Consider the following 18,083-nt stretch of genomic DNA (forward strand, 5'->3'; position numbering starts at 1 on the left):
GAGGGAGGGATAGATTACAAAGGGACACAGAGGGACTTTTGGGGGTAACAAGTGTGTTCATTATCTTGATTGTGGTTATGGTTTCACTCATGTGTATATATGTCAAAACTCACGAAATTGTATATGTTAAATAGGTGCAGGTTATTGTCTGTTAATTATACCTCAATGAATCTGTAAACAATGTAATGAAAACAAAACAAAACAAAAAAGATGAGAGCAAAGATTGCAACCTTAGTGGAAAAGACATGGTGCCTAGCATGGAACTGAATCAAGCACAGGATGGAGGCCCTGGGGGTGAGGGTCAGGAGAGGAGAAATGGAATAGGTCTTTTAAAGACAGAAGGCTGTGGACATTGTCTGTCTCCTGCTAGGATAGCAAAGCCTCCTCAGGCTGCCACTTGGCTGCTGCTAGCCTGGCTTTTCATGCTAGGTAAACACTGGGCTATCTGGAGATTGGGCTATCTCCTGCATAGGTTGGCCTCTTGTTTTCTGCATATGTGACAAGCTCAAGTTGTCACTTTATGAGGTCTGCACTGGTATCAGCATGCTAGGTGGTCAGGTCAGGATTGTGAGAGGTTATTTCATAGCCAAGACTGTTTTATATCAGTGTTAAAACAGAACTGTGTTGTGAAATCACAACTTTATGCCTTTGGGCATTTATAAATGCCTCTGAAAGCATCACCAGTCAAGATAATGAACAAATGCATCTCATTCGGAAGTTTCCTTGTGCCCCTTCATAATTCCCCCTCTGTTGGACCCTCCCTGCTCCAATCCCAGGTGATCCCTGATATAATTCTGTCACTATAGGTTAGTCTGCAGTTTATAAAATTGTATGGAAATGTAATTTAGGGTGACTGACCATTTAGATTTGCCTGGAACTGAAGAGTTTCCCTGGATACAGGATTCTCAGTCATGTTAACAGGTGTGTGTAATGGCCTACTGTAGTGTATTTGGCATTTTCCTAATGACTAATGATATGAATTTTTTCATATGCTTGTTTTTGATCTGTATATATCTTCTTTGGTGAAGTATCTGTTGAGATAGTTCATTTTTAATGGGATTTTTAAAAAATTGAGGTATAATTGACATATACTGTATTAGTTTAGGTGTAAGTAATTATATTTTAAATACCTGAATATTTTTGGGTTATTTATCTCCTCTAATATAGGTATAATATGGAATGAAACTTTTTTTAACCAATTAAAATTCAATTCAGTAAATATTTATTGAGTTATCTGTGTGTCCATGACTTCTAAACTATTAAGAATGTCAAAGTGAACTGGATATAGTGCTTTTGGTCTAGAATAGAGATCTACATTGAAACAGCTAATCAGGATCTGGATCTTTGCGAGGATCGAGTGGAAGAGCATTTTCCTCTCTATGGGGAGAGATGGGAAAAGGGCAAGACTACTCTAATTTCCCTCTCAGCAATCCTGTTCCACCACATGTATAAAGGATGTGGGGGTAGGTACCTGGAATTGCTCTGTTATACTCAGCTTTTGATGTAGCTCCTGAAACTCAGAGACAACAGAAGTATGTTGCATTTAAGAACTTGTTACAATGTTTTAGAAACTCAGAGGTGTTATACAAGAGTTGTAGTTAACAGAACAACATATTCAAATTAAGAGCAGTGGAACCAGCCATCTTGTCACTCAGATATCTAATGACTAGATAAGTCTTCCCTTGGATAAAATTAAAAGGTACTGAATGTAGGAAATAGAGTGGAATCAATCTGCAGATAACTAATCTTTAAAAATATTTAAAATTAGGAATAGGCCTATTTAACAATTTTAAGATTAAAAGGATGAAACTTTGCAAGTGAAAAAAAAAGAGGGTTAAAGTCAGGCAATCCTATTTTACATTAAGAAAATTATTAAGAGATCAACTCAAGCTCCAGATCACTCTGATTTCATGGGGAGAATTCCCATGAAGTGGTGGGTGGAAGAGGTGAATACACAAAAGGGCACACAGAGGGATACGGCAGACGTAAGACGGCTCCTTTCCTGTGGATCAGGACCTCGGGGCAATGCCCTGTGAGCATCAGCCTATCGATTCCTATCACTGACACCTTTCAAACACTATTCTGTTCTCCTGGTGCTGAGGTAGGAGGTGGTTAATAAAGGGGATGGGCCATGGCTAGAGTTTATTTCTTTAAAGCAAATAAGCAAATACAATATACACCTCCCAAAAGCCGGAATATCTTCCCTTGGTAGTATTCTGTGACTTTTATTAAACACTTTGGACCTTCTGATTTATTTGCCTTTCTGCCAAAGAAAGCTTCTGTCTTCATCCTTTGAACACTGAAAATGTGGCAAATATTGGGCCTTGCCCATCTCCCACCATGTGCTGTTCAGAATAGTAACAGGTGGGCTAGTGAGAGGAACACACAGCTGTTCCTGGGTGATAAAGAGGAGGTTATGCCCTTGATTTTATTTTATTTTATTTTATTTTGTGTATGTGGGGCATGGTGCCAAGAGCTTGCCTTTTTTACTATATTTATTTATATTTGAAAAGTAATTTTGTTCTAAAATGAATCCTAAGGGATGTTTTACCTTTTGGGATGGAGGAGTTTAATTTTTGTTGTAGCCTGTGTGGGCAGGGAGCATCCTGGGGGTAGGGCCAGCCACTTAGCAATTACTTTGTGCATATGTACATGCTCAGTGAGCAAGAGGGTGTGTGAATGCCCAGCGTGCAGGCCTGGCATTGCTGACCGGAGAGAGGGGCCAGCAGCAAAATGGGTATTCTTCAGCCCAGGTCTTTCCAGGATTATTTTATATAGGCTAATCTTTTTGTATATACAATCTCTTCCCATATATAGAATTGATACAGTGTATGCCTTTCCAAAACGTCAGTGACTCCCATCCCCAGACCCGCCTGTGATTGATTATGATGCTCCTGTATGGAGCTGAGCTGCCCCAATAGCCTATGAAACACCCAGGGCTTGTCCTTGGCAATGCCTGCTCGTTTATAAAGGGGGTTACCCAGTAACCAACATAGATTATCTGAGGGGAGCCTTAGTCAGACACAGAGAGAGGCACTGAGGGGCTTTTATGTGACTGTAATTGTGGTTATGAAGATTTATTTTTAGTAACAGCTTTACTGTGACATAATTAACATACCATACAGTTCACCCATTTAAAGCATACAGCTCAATGGTTTTTAGTGTGTTCATAGATGTCTGCAATCATTATCAAAAGCAACTTAAGAACATCTTCATCCTCACCAAGAAACCTCTGTTACACCTTAGCTATCACTCCCCAGTCTCTGTCCCACCCACACACCAGGCAACTATTAGTTTACTTTGTCTATATAGATTTGCCTGTTCTGGACAGTTCATATGAATGGAATTATGCAAAATATCCCTTGTGACTGTTTTTTTAAATGCAATATTCTTTTATTTACTTATTTTTTAATTAAGGTATCATTGATACACAATCTTATGAAGGTTTCACATGAGCAACATGTGGTTTCAACATTCACCCATATTATCAAGTCCCCTCTCCATTGCACTCACTGTCCATTAGTGTAGTAAGACGCTACAGAGTCATTACTTATCTTCTCTGTGCTATACCGTCTTCCCATGACCTACCTATACTTTGAATGCCAATCATAATGCCCCTCAATTCCCTCTCCCTCCCTCCCACCCATCCTCCCCAACTCCTTCCCTTTGGTAACCATTAGCCCCTTCTGGGAGTCTGTGAGTCTGTGAGTCTGCTGCTGTTTTGTTCCTTCAGTTTTGCTTTGTTCTTATACTCCACAAATGAGTGAAATCATTTGGTACTTGTCTTGCTCTGCCTGGCTTATTTCACTGAGCATAATACCCTCTAGCTCCATCCATTGCAAATGGTAGGATTTGTTTCTTTTTATGGCTAAAAAAATATGCTATTTTGTGTATGTATCACCTCTTCTTTATCCATTTATCTACTGATGGATGCTTAGGTTGCTTCCATATCTTGGCTATTATAAATAGTGCAATGATAAACATAGGTGTGCATATGTCTTTTTGAATCAGGGATCTTGTTTTCTGTGAGTAAATTCCTAGGAGTGGAATTATTGGGTCAAATGGTATTTCTAATTTTTACTTTTTTGAGGAACCTCAATATTGCTTTCCACAATGGTTGAACTAGTTTACATTCCCACCAGCAGTGTAAGAGGGGTCCCCTTTCTCTACATCCTTGCCAACATTTGTTGTTTCTTGTCTTCTGCATGTTGGCCACCCTAACTGGTGTGAGGTGATATCTCATTGTGGTTTTAATTTGCATTTCCCTGTTAATTAGCAAGGTGGAGCATCTTTTCATGAGCCTGTTGGCCATCTGAATTTCTTCTTTGGAGAATTGTCTGTTCAGATTCTCTGCCCATTTTTTAATCAGCTTATTTCTTTTTTGGGTGTTGAGGCATGTGAGCTTTGGATGTTAACCCCTTATCGGATATGTCATTTACAAATATTTTCTCCCATACTGTAGGATGCTTTTTCATTCTGATGATGGTGTCCTTTGCTGTACAGAAGCTTTTTAGTTTGATGTAGTCCCATTTGTTCATTTTTGCTTTTGTTTCCCTTGCCCAAGATGTGTTCAGGAAAAAGTTGCTTCTATTTTTTGATTTTTGCCTATGTTTTTTCTATGAGTTTTATGGTTTCATGAGTTACATTCAGGTCTTTCATCCATTTTGAGTTTACTTTTGTGTATAGACTTAGACAATAATCCAATTTCATTCTCTTACGTGTAGCTGTCCAGTTTTGCCAACACCGGTTGTTGAAAAGGCTGTCATTTCCACATTGTATATCCATGGCTCCTTTATCATATATTAATTGGTCATATATGAGTGGTTTTATATCTGGGCTATTCTGTCCCATTGATCTATGGGTATGTTCTTGTGCAATTACCAAATTGTTTTGATTACTGTGGCTTTGTAGTAGAGCTTGAAGTTATGGAGCATAATCCTCTCAGCTTTGTTCTTCCTTCTCAGCATTGCTTTGGCTATTCAGGGTCTTTTGTGATTCTGTATGAATTTTAGAACTATTTGTTCTAGTTTGTTGATGAATGTTATTGGTATTTTGATAGGAATTGCATTGAATCTGTAGATTGCTTTGGGCAGGATGGTCATTTTGACAATATTAATTCTTCCTGTCCATGAGCACGGGATGTCTGTATTTCCATTTATTGGTGTTGTCTTTAATTTCTCTCATGAGTGTCTTGTAGTTTTCAGGGTATATGTCTTTCACTTCCTTGGTTAGGTTTATTCCTAGGTATTTTATTCTTTTTGATGCAATTGTGAATGGAATTGTTTTCCTGATTTCTCTTTCTGCTAGTTCATTGTTAGTATATAGGAATACAACAGATTTCTGGTATTAATTTTGTATCCTGCAACTTTGCTGAATTCAGATATCAGTTCTAGTAGTTTTGGAGTGGATTCTTTAGGGTTTTTTATGTACAATATCATGTCATCTGCAAACAGGGACAGTTTAACTTCTTCCTTGCCAATCTGGATGCCTTTTATTTCTTTGCATTGTCTGATTGCCATGGCTAGGACCTCCAGTACTATGTTGAATAGAAGTGGGAAGAGTGGGCATCCTTGTCTTGTTCCCAATCTTAAAGGAAAAGCTTTCAGCCTCTCACTGTTATGTATGATGTTGGCTGTGGTTTTGTCACATATATGGCCTTTATTATGTTGAGGTACTTGTCCTCTATACCAATTTTGTTGAGAGTTTTTATCATGAATGGATGTTGTATTTTGTCGAATGCTTTTTCACCATCTATAGAGATGATTATGTGGTTTTTGTCCTTCTTTTTGTTTATGTGGTGTATGATGTTCATGGATTTCCTAATATTGTACAGTCCTTGAAATAAATCCTAGTTGATCATGATGGATGCTCTTTTTTATGTGTTTTTGAATTTGGTTTGCTAATATATATATTTTTTTCATGGTTTTTTCTTTTTTTTTGAAAGGGCGTCTCTCATATTTATTGATTGAATGGTTGTTAACAACAATAAAATTCTGTACAGGGGACTCAATGCACAATCATTGATCAACCCCAAGCCTAATTCTCAACAGTCTCCAATCTTCTGAAGCCTAACAAACAAGTTCTTACATGGTGAACAAGTTCTTACATAGTGAATAAGTTCTTACATGGTGAACAGTGCAAGGGCAGTCATATCACAGAAACTTTCGGTTTTGATCATGCATCATGAACTATAAACAATCAAGTCAGATATGATTATTCATTTGATTTTTATACTTAATTTATATGTGAATCCCACATTTCTCCCTTATTTATTTATTTTTTTAAATAAAATGCTGAAGTGGTAGGTAGATGCAAGATACAGGTAGAAAACATAATTTAGTGCTGTAAGAGGGCAAATGTAGAGGATCAGGTCTGTGCCTATAGACTAAGTATTAATCCAAGCTAGACAAGGGCAACAAAACATCCACGGATTGAATTTGGTTTGCTAATATTTTGTTGAGTATTTTTCATCTATGTTCATCAGGGATATTGATCTGTAATTTTCTTTTTTTAAAGATGTCTTTGCCTAGTTTTGGTATTAGAGTGATGCTGGACTCATTGAATGAGTTTGGAAGTATTCCATCTTCTTCTACTTTTTGGAAAACTTTAAGGAGGATGGGTATTAGGTCTTCACTAAATGTTTAATAAAATTCAGTGGTGAAGCTATCTGGTCCAGGGATTTTATTCTTAGGTAGTTTTTGATTACCAATTCAATTTTGTTGCTGATAATTGGTCTGTTCAGATTTTCTGTTTCTTCCTGGGTCAGCCTTGGAAGGTTGTATTTTTCTAGAAAGTTGTTCATTTCTTCTAGGTTATCCAATTTGTTAGCACATAGTTTTTCATAGTATTCTCTAATAATTCTTTGTATTTCTGTGATGTCCATAGTGATTTTACCTTTCTCATTTCTGATTATGTTTATGTATGTAAACTGTTTTTTTCTTGATAAGTCTGGCTCAGGATTTATCTTTTTTGTTTATTTTCTCAAAGAACCAGCTCCTGCTTTCATTGATTCTTTCTATTGTTTTATTCTTCTCAATTTTATTTATTTCTACTGTCTTTATTATGTCCCTCCTTCTGCTGACTTTGGGCCTCATTTGTTCTTATTTTTCTAGTTTCATTAATTTGAGTTTAGACTGTTCATTTGGGATTATTCTTCTTTCTTGAGGTAAGCCTGTATTTGCTATATACTTTCCTCTTAGAACTGCCTTTGCTGCATCCATGCTACTGCTTTTTTCTCCGTCTTATTTGCATGAAATATCTTTTTCCATCCCTTCACTTTTAGGCTGTGTATGTCTTTGGGTTTGAAGTGTGTCTCTTGTAGGCAGCATATAGATGGTCTTGTTTTGTTTTATCCATTATGTAACTGTATGTCTTTTGATTGGTGCATTCAGTCCATTTACATTTAGGGTGATTATCAATAGATATGTACTTATTCCCATTTCAGACTTTAGATTTGTGGTTACCAAAGGTTCAAGGGCAGCTTCCTTACTATCTAACAGTCTAACTTAACTCACTAATAACTCGCTATTTCACACATAATCTAAAGGTTCTTTTTTTCTCCTTTCTTCCTCCTCCTCCTCCACTCTTTATGTATTAGGTGTCATATTCTGTACTCTTTGTGTATCCCTTGACTGACTTTGTGGGTAGTTGATTCAATTTTTCATTTGCTTAGTGATTAACTGGCCTACTTCCTTTACTTCAGTTTTATTTTTTCTGGTGAGGTGACAGCTATTTAGCCTTAGGCACCCTTCCATCTAGAGTAGTCCCTTTGAAACACACTGTAGATGTGGTTTGTGGAAGGTAAATTCCTTCAACTTTTGCTTATCTGGAAATTGTTTAATCCCTGCTTCAAATTTAAATGATAACCTTGCTGGGTAGAGTATTCTTGATTGGAGGCCCTTCTGTTTCATTGCAATAAATACATCATGCCACTCCCTTCTGGCCTGTAAGGTTTCTGCTGAGAACCTGATGATAGCCTGATGGGCTTTCCTTTATATGCAATCTTTTTTCTCTCTCTGGATGCTTTTAATACTGTCCCCTTTTCCTTGATCTTTGCCATTTTAATTATTGTGTGTCTTGGTGTTGTCTTCCTAGGGTCCTTTGTGTTGGGAGACCTGTGCACTTCCATGATCTGAGACACTATTTCCTTCCCTATATTGGGGACGTTTTCAGCAATTATTTTCTCAAAGATACTTTCCCTTTGTCTCTCTCTTCTTCTTCTGGTACCCATATAATGAGAATATTGTTCCATTTGGATTGGTTGCTCAGTTCTTTTATTATTCTTTCATTTCTAGAGATCCTTTTTTCTCTCTGTGCCTCAGCTTTTTTGTTTTCCTTTTCTCTAATTTCTATTTCATTTATCATCTCCTCTACCTTTTCTAATTTGCTTTTAAATCCCTCCATTGTATGTTTCCTTTCAAATATTGTATTTTTCAAACTTTCTATCTCTTTCTTCAGTTCCTCCCTGAGATCTTGAATATTTTTCTGTAGCTCCATGAGCATGTTTATGGTTTTTATTTTGAAATCTTTATCAAGAATATTGGTGATTTTTCACACAAGAACAGAACAATAGACCAATGGAACAGACTACAGAGCCCAGATATAAACCCAACCATATATGGTCAATTAATATATGATAAAGGAGCTATGTACATACAATGGGGAAATGATAGCCTCTTCAACAACTGGTGTTGGCAAAACTGGACAGCTACATGCAAGAGAATGAAACTGGATTATTGTTTAACCCCATACACAAAAGTAAACTCAAAATGGATCAAAGACCTGAATGCCAGTCATGAAACCATAAAACTCTTAGAAGACAATGTAGGCAAAAACCTCCTGAGTATAAACATGAGGAACTTCTTCCTGAACACATCTCCTCAAGCAAGGGAAACAAAAGAAAAAATGAACACATGGGACTACATCAAACTAAAAAGCTTCTGTACAGCAAAGGACACCATCAACAGAACAAAAAGGCATCCTACAGTATGGGAGAATATATTTATAAATGACATATCCAACAAGGCATTAACATCCAAAATATATAAAGAACTCACACTCCTCAACACCCAAAAAACAAATAACCCGATTAAAAAATGGGCAGAGGATATGAAGAGACAATTCTCCAAAGAAGAAATTCAGATGGCCAACAGACACATGAAAAGATGCTCCACATCACTAACTATCAGGGAAATGCAAATAAAAACCACAATGAGATTTCACCTCACACCAGTAAGGATGGCCAGCATCAAAAAGACTAAGAACAACATGGTGGCGAGTGTGCAGATAAAGGGAAACCCTCCTACACTGCTGGTGGAAATGTAAGCTAGTTCACCCATTGTGGAAAGCAATATGAAGATTCCTCAAAAAAATACCATTTGACCAGGGAATTCCACCTCTACTAATTTACTCAAAGAATACAAGTTCTCTGATTCAAAAAGACATGTGTATTCCTATGTTTACTGCAGCACTATTTACAATAGCCACAATATGGAAGGAACCTAAGTGTCCATCATCAGTAGATGAATGGATAGAGAAAATGTGGTACATATACACAATGGAATACTATTCAGCCATAAGAAAGAAACAAATCTTACCATTTGCAACAACATGGATGGAGCTAGAGGATATTATGCTCAGTGAAATAAGTCAGGCAGAAAAAGACAAGTACCAAATGATTTCCCTCATTTGTGGAGTATAACAGTGAAGCAAAACTGAAGGAACAAAATAGCAGCAGACTCACAGACTCCAAGAAGGGACTAGGGGTTACCAAAGGGATGGGGTGTGGGAGGGCGGGTAGGGAGGGAGGGAGAAGGGGATTGACAGGTATTATGTTTAGTACACATGGTGTGTAGTCAAGGGGAAGACACTGTACAACAGAGTATGGGGGGCATTCTTTAATATGGGTGAATGTAGTAACCACATTGTTTTTCCATGTGAAACCTTCATAAGAGTGTATATCAATAATGCCTTAATAAAAAAAGAATATTGGTGATTTCAGTTTCACTTAGCCCTCTTTCTGGCGTCTTCTGCTGTATTTTTTTGTACAAAAGTTTTTTGCAGTTTCATTTTTCTAGTGATTCCTATGGAATAATAACTTTGTGTAGGCAGCACCTTCTAGTGCCCAGAAGCTCTACTCACTGGAGCTGCTGAGCACCTGAAGCAATGATGGGAGTCGCAGGTGAGCGGCTCCTGTGCCTGTCGCGAGGTAAGAGCTCTTGGCTGCTTCTTGACTGCAGTGCCTGCCTCCACTGCCAGGTCCAGTGGGCCATGTGCACAGGGAGGAGCCTCTGTGTTATGCCCCTGTAGCTGCCATAGGCTGGCCTACCCTCTGGCTGGTCTGGCGTGATGGCGAGGGCTGCAGGTGTGCGGATTGTTGCCTGTCAGGAGGAAGGAGTGGCAGGCTGCCTACTGCAGTGGGGGGCCTCAGGGCTGCATTGCCAGCCAGGGGCCTGGAGCGTCTTGAAGCTCCTGAAAGTTCCTGACCTGCTGGACTGAGTGTGCTGGAATGATTTTGTCCACCTGTCCTTTCTCCTGAGCAGCAAGTTATAGTAATCTTTGGCCCTTTAACACCCCTCTCTCTGTTAGGAAGTCTTTCAAAGTGCCCACCTTTCTTTTGTTCCAGAGTGGCCAGTTGTGCACACCTGTTCTCCACAAGTGGCTGGACTCTTAGTCTCTCCGTGTATTCTATCTGTCTTTGCTTTCCAACCCCACTAATCTCCAGAGCACTATGTAATGTGGGTTTGTGCTCCCAGGGCAGATCTCCAGGGCTCAGTGTTTAGCAGTCCTGGACTTCTACTCTCTCCCTGCTCCATTTCTTTTCCCCACACCTGTGGTCTAGGGTGGAGGGAGGTCTTGAGTCCTGCTGGATCATGGCTTTGCTACTTTACCTTTTCCTGTGAGGTCTTTTCTTTCCTCAGATATAGGCAGTCTGTTTTTCAGTCTTCGGGTCATTCTTTCAGGATTAGTTGTATTTCCTGTATTTTTGTGTTATATGTGGTTTTGGGAGGAGGTTTCTGCCTTACTTCTCACATCGCCATCTTTTTCCTATCTCTCCTGACTGTTTTCACTTAGCATGCTTTCAAGGTTCATCCATGCTATAGCATTAATCATGTTTCATTCCTTTTTATAGTTGAGTAATACTCCATTGAGTAGTTAAATCATATCTTGTTTATTGACTTACTAGGTGATACATTTAGTTTATTTCCATTTTTAGGCTATTATGAATAATGTTGCTAAGAACATTTGTATACTAGCTAAAGATTTGTTTTTATATTTTCAATTTTTGTCACTTTGGACTGACATATATACAACAATACAATTTTAACTCCTTTCAGAATCCAAAGACATTTGTTTATTATGGCAGTAGAAATTCATGGAGCACAATTCATGTAGCAAAACAGACTAAAGGGTAGTTAAAAGAAAGCTCTTGTTAATGCAGCTGGGGCCAATTTAAAGAAAGTAAATTTCAAATAATTTTCTCATTTTCCTTTGATAAATAATTTCTGTGTGTGTACCTAAAATATACATTAACGTGCACATTTATCATTTCAATTATGATCATGATTGGGTGAAAAAAATACAAAAATCTGAACCTATGTGAACTCAGTCTAATTCTTCTTTTTGTGAGTGTTTACTCCATGCTAATCATAGCACTAAGTGATGAGGATACAATGACAGACAGACAGGCTCTGTGCTCTTAAAGCTCTTATAACCAGTCTCTCTGAAGGTGGCCATGGGGCATGTCTGAGCACATTCAGGACTTGGGACAACATAGTGAGGGGGTACACAGGGCATCTTGGAGCTTCAGAGTCCAAACCAGACTTAGAGTGGAATGGTATGGGAGCATCCAGAAGAAAGTTCATAACCAGGCTGGGATCTAAAGGAAGAATGAACGTAGATAAGAAGGAAAGGGGAGGGTGGGGAAGAGGTGGGAGGAGCAGGGTCGGGGGGAGGGGAGAGTTCCTAGGAGATTTAAGTATGTTCAGTGTATCACCCATTCAAGGAACTGAAAGTAGAGTTCAAGGTAAGATGTGGTGGGAACTTAGGATGAGAAGAGCAGAGAGAGGTCTGGAACCCTTGATAGCTGTACCAGGCAGTTTGGACTCTGCCCCAAGAGCTGGTAAGTCATTAAAGGGGGAGCCACAGGATTTGCATGTTGACCCTCAAACAGGGCACCCTGGGCTGAGGATTGGGCTTGTTTCCTCTGCAGTGGAGGGGAGGTCATCTGCTGTGGGTTTCAGTAGGAGGTTTGAGGATGTGTGAGGACTCAGGAAGCGCCACTGTGGAGACTAAGGTGAGCAGGTAGATTAGAGAAGCAGCTTTGGGCTATTGTAAAAAAATGAATATTTTAAATTGCATCATCAGACATCAGGGATGTGCCTCTGGGGATATGGTGAAGCAGTTCACCTGCATAATTGTGGTTCAGTATGTCCTCTGCCTTAATTGAACTCTGTTGAATTGAAAATGCCAGTAAAAATAGAGAATAAAAATTGCCAAAACAAATTCTGTAAATGATGGAGTGCCAGGCATCATTCTTGTTAGTCAAAAATTGGCAGCTCCCAATTTGATTTCAGATATTTGGTATTTACTCTTTGAAATTGAAAGCCTGAAAGAGAAGCTAATTGTTTCCCTCTTTCTAGGGATCAAGGAATCAAGGTTGGTGCGGGGGACAAGGAGATGTACCTGAGCTGTTACCTGCAACCATTAGGAAGTTACATTATCTCAGATCCAGACTCAGAGGGGAGTAAAACAGGGCAGGGCAGGATGGGAGAAGCAACCCACCTCATGGGGTGGCCGTGAGGACCTCAGGAGACGTGACTGCAAGCAGAGCTCAGTGAGAAGCTGGGAAACTGGTCCAGGAACAGTGAGCTAGAGACAGTCTTCCTGCCCCAGCAAGGTGTCACCACAGGGATGTGGAGGGACTGGACAGAGGTGGCAGTGGGCCCCCTGTGACTGTACAGGGCACACACAGGGGCTGGGTGGGGTGGGGGCTGCATAACAGTGGTCATTAGTTTATGTTTATTAATCTCCTCTTAGATAAGGGGTCCTCCTAGGGACTACGAATAGATTAATCTCACTTTCTGATCATTTTCATATGTCTGTTAGTTGCTGCAGCTGAGAAACACCACGTAATGGTTTGAGGCCATTAGATACATTTACTGCTATGGGAAGGCCACAGTTCTGGGCCAGGTGGCCCTTTGAGAGCCCATTTGGTCTGCCTGCATTCACCCAGGCTTTCCCTTCCAGCTCAGGGATGGGGCTGTCTCTTGAGGAGTGAGAGACGTGGGGAAGGACACCTAGGCAGGTGAAGATAATGGTTTTACGGTTTTGCCACACATGCAGATGTCATTATAAGCCAGATCAGTTTAACCTCCTTTCTGGAGAACATAGCCATGCTTACCAGCTGAACACAACCTCCATTTCCTTTTCTCAGAGCAATGACTCATGGCTTTTACTCTTTGTTCAGGTATGTACCCCTTTGCTGCAGCAACCCAGGGGGCCGAGAGCAGCCAGAAGCTGACTCACTTGCTGAATGCTGTGACCGATGCCCTGGTCTGGGTGATTGCCAAGAGTGGCATTTCCTCCCAGCAGCAGTCCATTCGCCTGGCTAACCTCCTGATGCTCCTTTCTCATGTCAGGCATGCCAGGTACAGTCCCTATGGGGGCCGCCCCACTAGCATGGTGGTGGTGGTGGTGGTGGTGGCTGTAGGTACACATGCTGAGGAGGAAGAGCTGTGGGAAAAGCATGTGCAGGTTTGAGACGGGTAAGGTAGAAATGTTACCTTTAAAGGAAAATGAACCCCTGGAAGGGAATGGGGGACATAAGTACACCTGTAACCAGATTGGCCTATAGTGGGCACTGAATGCCATGTGGCACTTCATAGACTATTTTTGGCATCTTTCATCTGTTTTTTTACTTGTTAGGGTTTTAGCTTGTTTATGGAACCCTAAAAGGGGTAATTTCTCTCCTAAGTGAACTGCCAGTCCTCCCTACAACACCTGGAGCTGGGGCCCTGAGGAGGGAGGCGAAGCCTAGCTCCTATAGATGGACAATTGAGGCTGGTGATTTGGAAGTACACAAAGCCTACCTTGAGAGTGGCTCTTTTCTTTGATAGTATCAGGATATAAAGAATGGGACCTAAAAGAACTGGTGCGCTCAGCAGGTTTAGGAAGGCAGGGCCGTGAGTCCAGTATATTCAGGAAAGGGAGGTTGTGTGTGCTCGTGAAAGGGGAGGGGTGTAGGGTGATGGCTTCGTGCTGCTGCAGTGAGGCTCAGTGCTTGGTGGCACCCAGGTTGAGGGTAGCCGTGCCCTGGGGCTGGCAGAGGGGAGATGAGGATGGAAGGTAATTGCTCCCCTGAGGAGGAGGAACATCAAATGGCTGTGGGGAAGGACCACAAACACCTGAAGAATTTTAACAAGGGGGAGAAAACGAAAACTTCTGCCTCCCTGTTTCCTTTTTTATGATTATTCAGTACACAACCATTTTGCAGAACAGATACAGTCTCCTCATTATTCACTGATTCCATATCTGAAAATTTGCCTTCTTGCTATAATTTATGTGTAACCCTTAAATCCATACTCATGATTTCTCAGTCATTTGAGGACATGCAGTGTGGCAAAATTTTTTGAGTTGCCCACGCTTACACTCCCAGTTGAGATTAAACAGGGTGATACTCTGTCTTGTTTCAGTCCTCATAAACAAGTGTTTTTATGAGTCTATTTAGTGCCATGTTTTTGCTTTGTTGGAGATTTCACCATCTAAAAGTGGTCCCCAAGCATGGTGCTGAAGGGCTGTCTAGTGTTCCTAAGTGCAGAAAGCTGTGATGGGGAAAAAACGCTTGTCAGATCAGCTCCACTCGAGCACAAGCTCTGGTGCTACGGGCTAGGTTAAATGTTCATGAATCAGTAATAGATGTTAAAGATGTATTTATGCAAAAACACAATAAAACAAGGTTATGTATTAACTGGCTGCTGAAAATGCTGGGAGCTGAGGCTCTCAGGAACCTAACCTGGTACTTTCACAACAGCGGTGGGTCAGTATTCATTAGCTCAGTGTTGGTGACGTCACAGATGGAACTACTGTGAACAATGACAATCGATTGCACTCTGTGCCGGGTGCTGGCAGGCCATGGGAGGTGGGTGGTGGGACACAAAGGTCCACCTGACATTATCTTTGCCTTTACGTCTAGATAATTGAAGGAGCCAGACGCAAGAACCATAGAATAAACGGCTAGAGGAAGTTGGGTGGGGGTGGACCAGCTCTGTTGAGGAAGATTTCAAAGTTGCTGTGGCTGACACACAGCAGGGAAGATCACAGCATCTTTTTGTCCTCTTAGTAACAAGGGTATGGAACACCTGCTCAGCATGAAGTGCAAAAACGTGGTCCCAGTCTACGACCTGCTGCTGGAGATGCTGAATGCCCACACACTTCGAGGGTACAAGCCCTCTGGTGCAGGTTCCGAGTGCAGCCCAGCACAGGAGAGTAGAAGCAGAGAGGGCTTCCAGAAGCCCCAGTCTCAGTGATGCCCAGCCCTGAGGTGGACAGGCCACAGAGGAAGCCAGAGGCTGAAGCGTGAACTCCAGCACGAACTGTGAGCCCCATTGAGGGTGGGTGGACGTCATTACTGTGTTCCTACTGTGGGGACCCTTGTTTGGTATGGCTGGCTCTGTCATGAACCATCCGTCCCCCAACCTCCTCACTTCCCAGGAGTCTGAGAAAGCCAGTTTTCCTTGTTACCAGGGGGCACACTTGAATGTAGCATTTGTCTTCATTGAGTTTGGCCTCATAGGATCTCAGTGTGGTCCCCTTCTTACTTTCCATCTTCCTATCACCCCTTTGGAAAACATCTTAAAGGTTTTGGAACAAATGGTGAAAATCTGACTTGGGAATGTTGTGAAGTAGAAAGGGAAGAAGAGAACGCAGACACCTATGGGGAATGGGATAGCCTCTACCCCAACCTGCCCTTAGAATGAGCTTTGTTATGCTCTCTTCTGGACCACTTGACTGTACCATCAAAAACCACAATGACAATCAGCAAACTAATCTTACATACTTACCTCACAGTCTTGTGAGGACTGTCACCTATTGCTATTACTCTGTCGAAGGCTGGAGGGATTGTGACCTAGGGAGCCAGTGGTCAAGCTGGGATGCGAGCCATGTTCTCCCCCCTCCCTCCGACTCTGCTGCCATTTGCACACAGGTGCATTCACAGAGCCTAGGAATTGTTTGTGTGTGTACGCATGCGTGTGACCACTTTCATGGAAGATGGTGGAGATTTCAGTCTCCATGACCCTGGAATTGACCTTCTTTGAAACTCTCCCTGTGGGGCCTGGTGTGTGCTGGAGAAAGGCCCAGCTGCCTTGGCCATCCAGAGGAGACAGGGACATGTCAGGCTGTGTGTGCAAGGCACGAACTTCTGTGGAAGGGTGAATGGCTATACACATATGTGTGGCAGGTTCAGGGCCAAACTGTAGACTTGATGAGCACATCACTTGAACCAGACTTGGTTTGCTAACTCTACTTAAAGAAGAGAAATATTTAGGGGTATTCAGAGCAAGAAAGAAATCTTTTTTATCAGAACATTTATATGATGAGCTGGGTGATATAGAAACTTACTAAAATATTTTTACTTCAGGTGGAAAACAAATAGGACAGGTTGATAAAAACACCCCTGAAATTACAATTTTAACTTGCTTTTTAAGAATTTAAATTTTTGCACAAATTTTCTGGAACATAGTAAAATGAGTTACATCTATACTTTGGAAGTGAGTAGTTAAATAATAATGGATTTTTGTGATGTTTTAAAAACTGCCTTGTGATAGGAGATTAAGCACATTTTCTTTTTGAAAATAGGTTTTCTTTGGCTAACACATTCTGTACTCACTGAGTCACTTGAAGATTAAATTCAACATTATAAAGCTTGGTTTCTGCTAGTGAGACCTTGAGTAATTCTTAACTTTGATATTGGTGCAATTTTACTAAAAGTTGAATGAAGCTGTCTCAGAAACACTTGGACACATACCTAGCGAACATGCTGGCATATCTGTATTTGAGGCTTGAAATTATTTTCAGTGACTCAGTGTTGTAGCCTGATGAGATTCAATACAGAAAACATGAGGTTGACTGTATAGGAACCAACCAGGGAACTATGGAACTCGTGTTACCCAGGTCAATTAGGTTCTTTCCGGCCAGCTAAGAATCCCCCACAACAAATAGAGGGGATGGAGGCTAGAGAATGGGAAGAAGAGGGTGGCAAAAAAAGGCAGCCTTGAAAAATTATTTGCTGATGAAATTCTAATTGTATTTATGAGACTACTGGGTTTAAAAAAACAAAACAAAAAACAGCAAAAAGAATGATGTCCAAGCCACTGCCAGATTAGTATACAACGGAGGGAAGGTTTTTAGGTTGGAATTTGACGCCCAAGCGGGACTCAGGTGCCCAAATCCCCATCCTATGCCAAATCCTGTGCTTACCCAGACTAGCATGTTTTCTTAGGGAAGCTCATCTGATGCCCACTACTCATTTTCCAGATACTCCTGCATGTTCCTGAGGCCACTTGTTTCACTGCATTTGGACTTAGCCCATGAGGATGTAATGCTTTTGGTAATTCCTTCTTGGCTCAGGTCTCCCCTGGGTACACTGGGAATACAGGTTAGTCAGTCCAACCTAAGAAGCCTTCTTGGTGCAAGGCTCTCTTTTATTAGACTGGGTCTGGGCAAGCAGGCAGTTGAGATAATACAGTCTATAGTTTAAAGGTGTCTTTGTTTTGTTTTGGATATTCTTGGGACCTTCCCCCTGTCCAATGAAGTGTTTTGAGTCATTCTTGGGACCTTCCCCCTGTCCAATGAAGTGTTTTGAGTCACTGGTTCCATCTGCTTCAGATCTGTCCTCTAAGGATGGCACTAGTATGCAAAGTCAGGCTGCTGTTTTTTGTGTTTTGGGTAAATCCTCAATGTCCATTTTAAAGATTAGTTGTTTATAATAGTGCTTTCTTTTTTGGGGGTATCCACCCTTCCCCCAATGATCCATGGGCACCCTCAAGTTCTCCCATAGCTAAGCAAGGATTTTCAGTTTTCAG

General features: G+C 41.0%; 1 protein-coding gene across 1 annotated transcript in view; it reads left to right on the forward strand.

Moving 5' to 3' along the window:
- The window catches only part of ESR2 (estrogen receptor 2), a 61,984-nt gene extending 44,194 nt beyond the window's left edge, over window positions 1-17,790 (forward strand). Inside the window, exons 8-9 of the mRNA XM_036906092.2 lie at window positions 13,469-13,649; window positions 15,341-17,790. Coding sequence (XP_036761987.1) covers window positions 13,469-13,649; window positions 15,341-15,527 — 368 coding nt within the window. The 3' untranslated portion in view covers window positions 15,528-17,790. The remainder of the gene's footprint in view (window positions 1-13,468; window positions 13,650-15,340) is intronic.
- The last annotated feature ends 293 nt before the right edge of the window (window positions 17,791-18,083 follow it).

Source organism: Manis pentadactyla, chromosome 11 (genome assembly GCF_030020395.1).
Source record: "Manis pentadactyla isolate mManPen7 chromosome 11, mManPen7.hap1, whole genome shotgun sequence".
In the NCBI taxonomy this organism is placed as follows: domain Eukaryota; kingdom Metazoa; phylum Chordata; class Mammalia; order Pholidota; family Manidae; genus Manis; species Manis pentadactyla.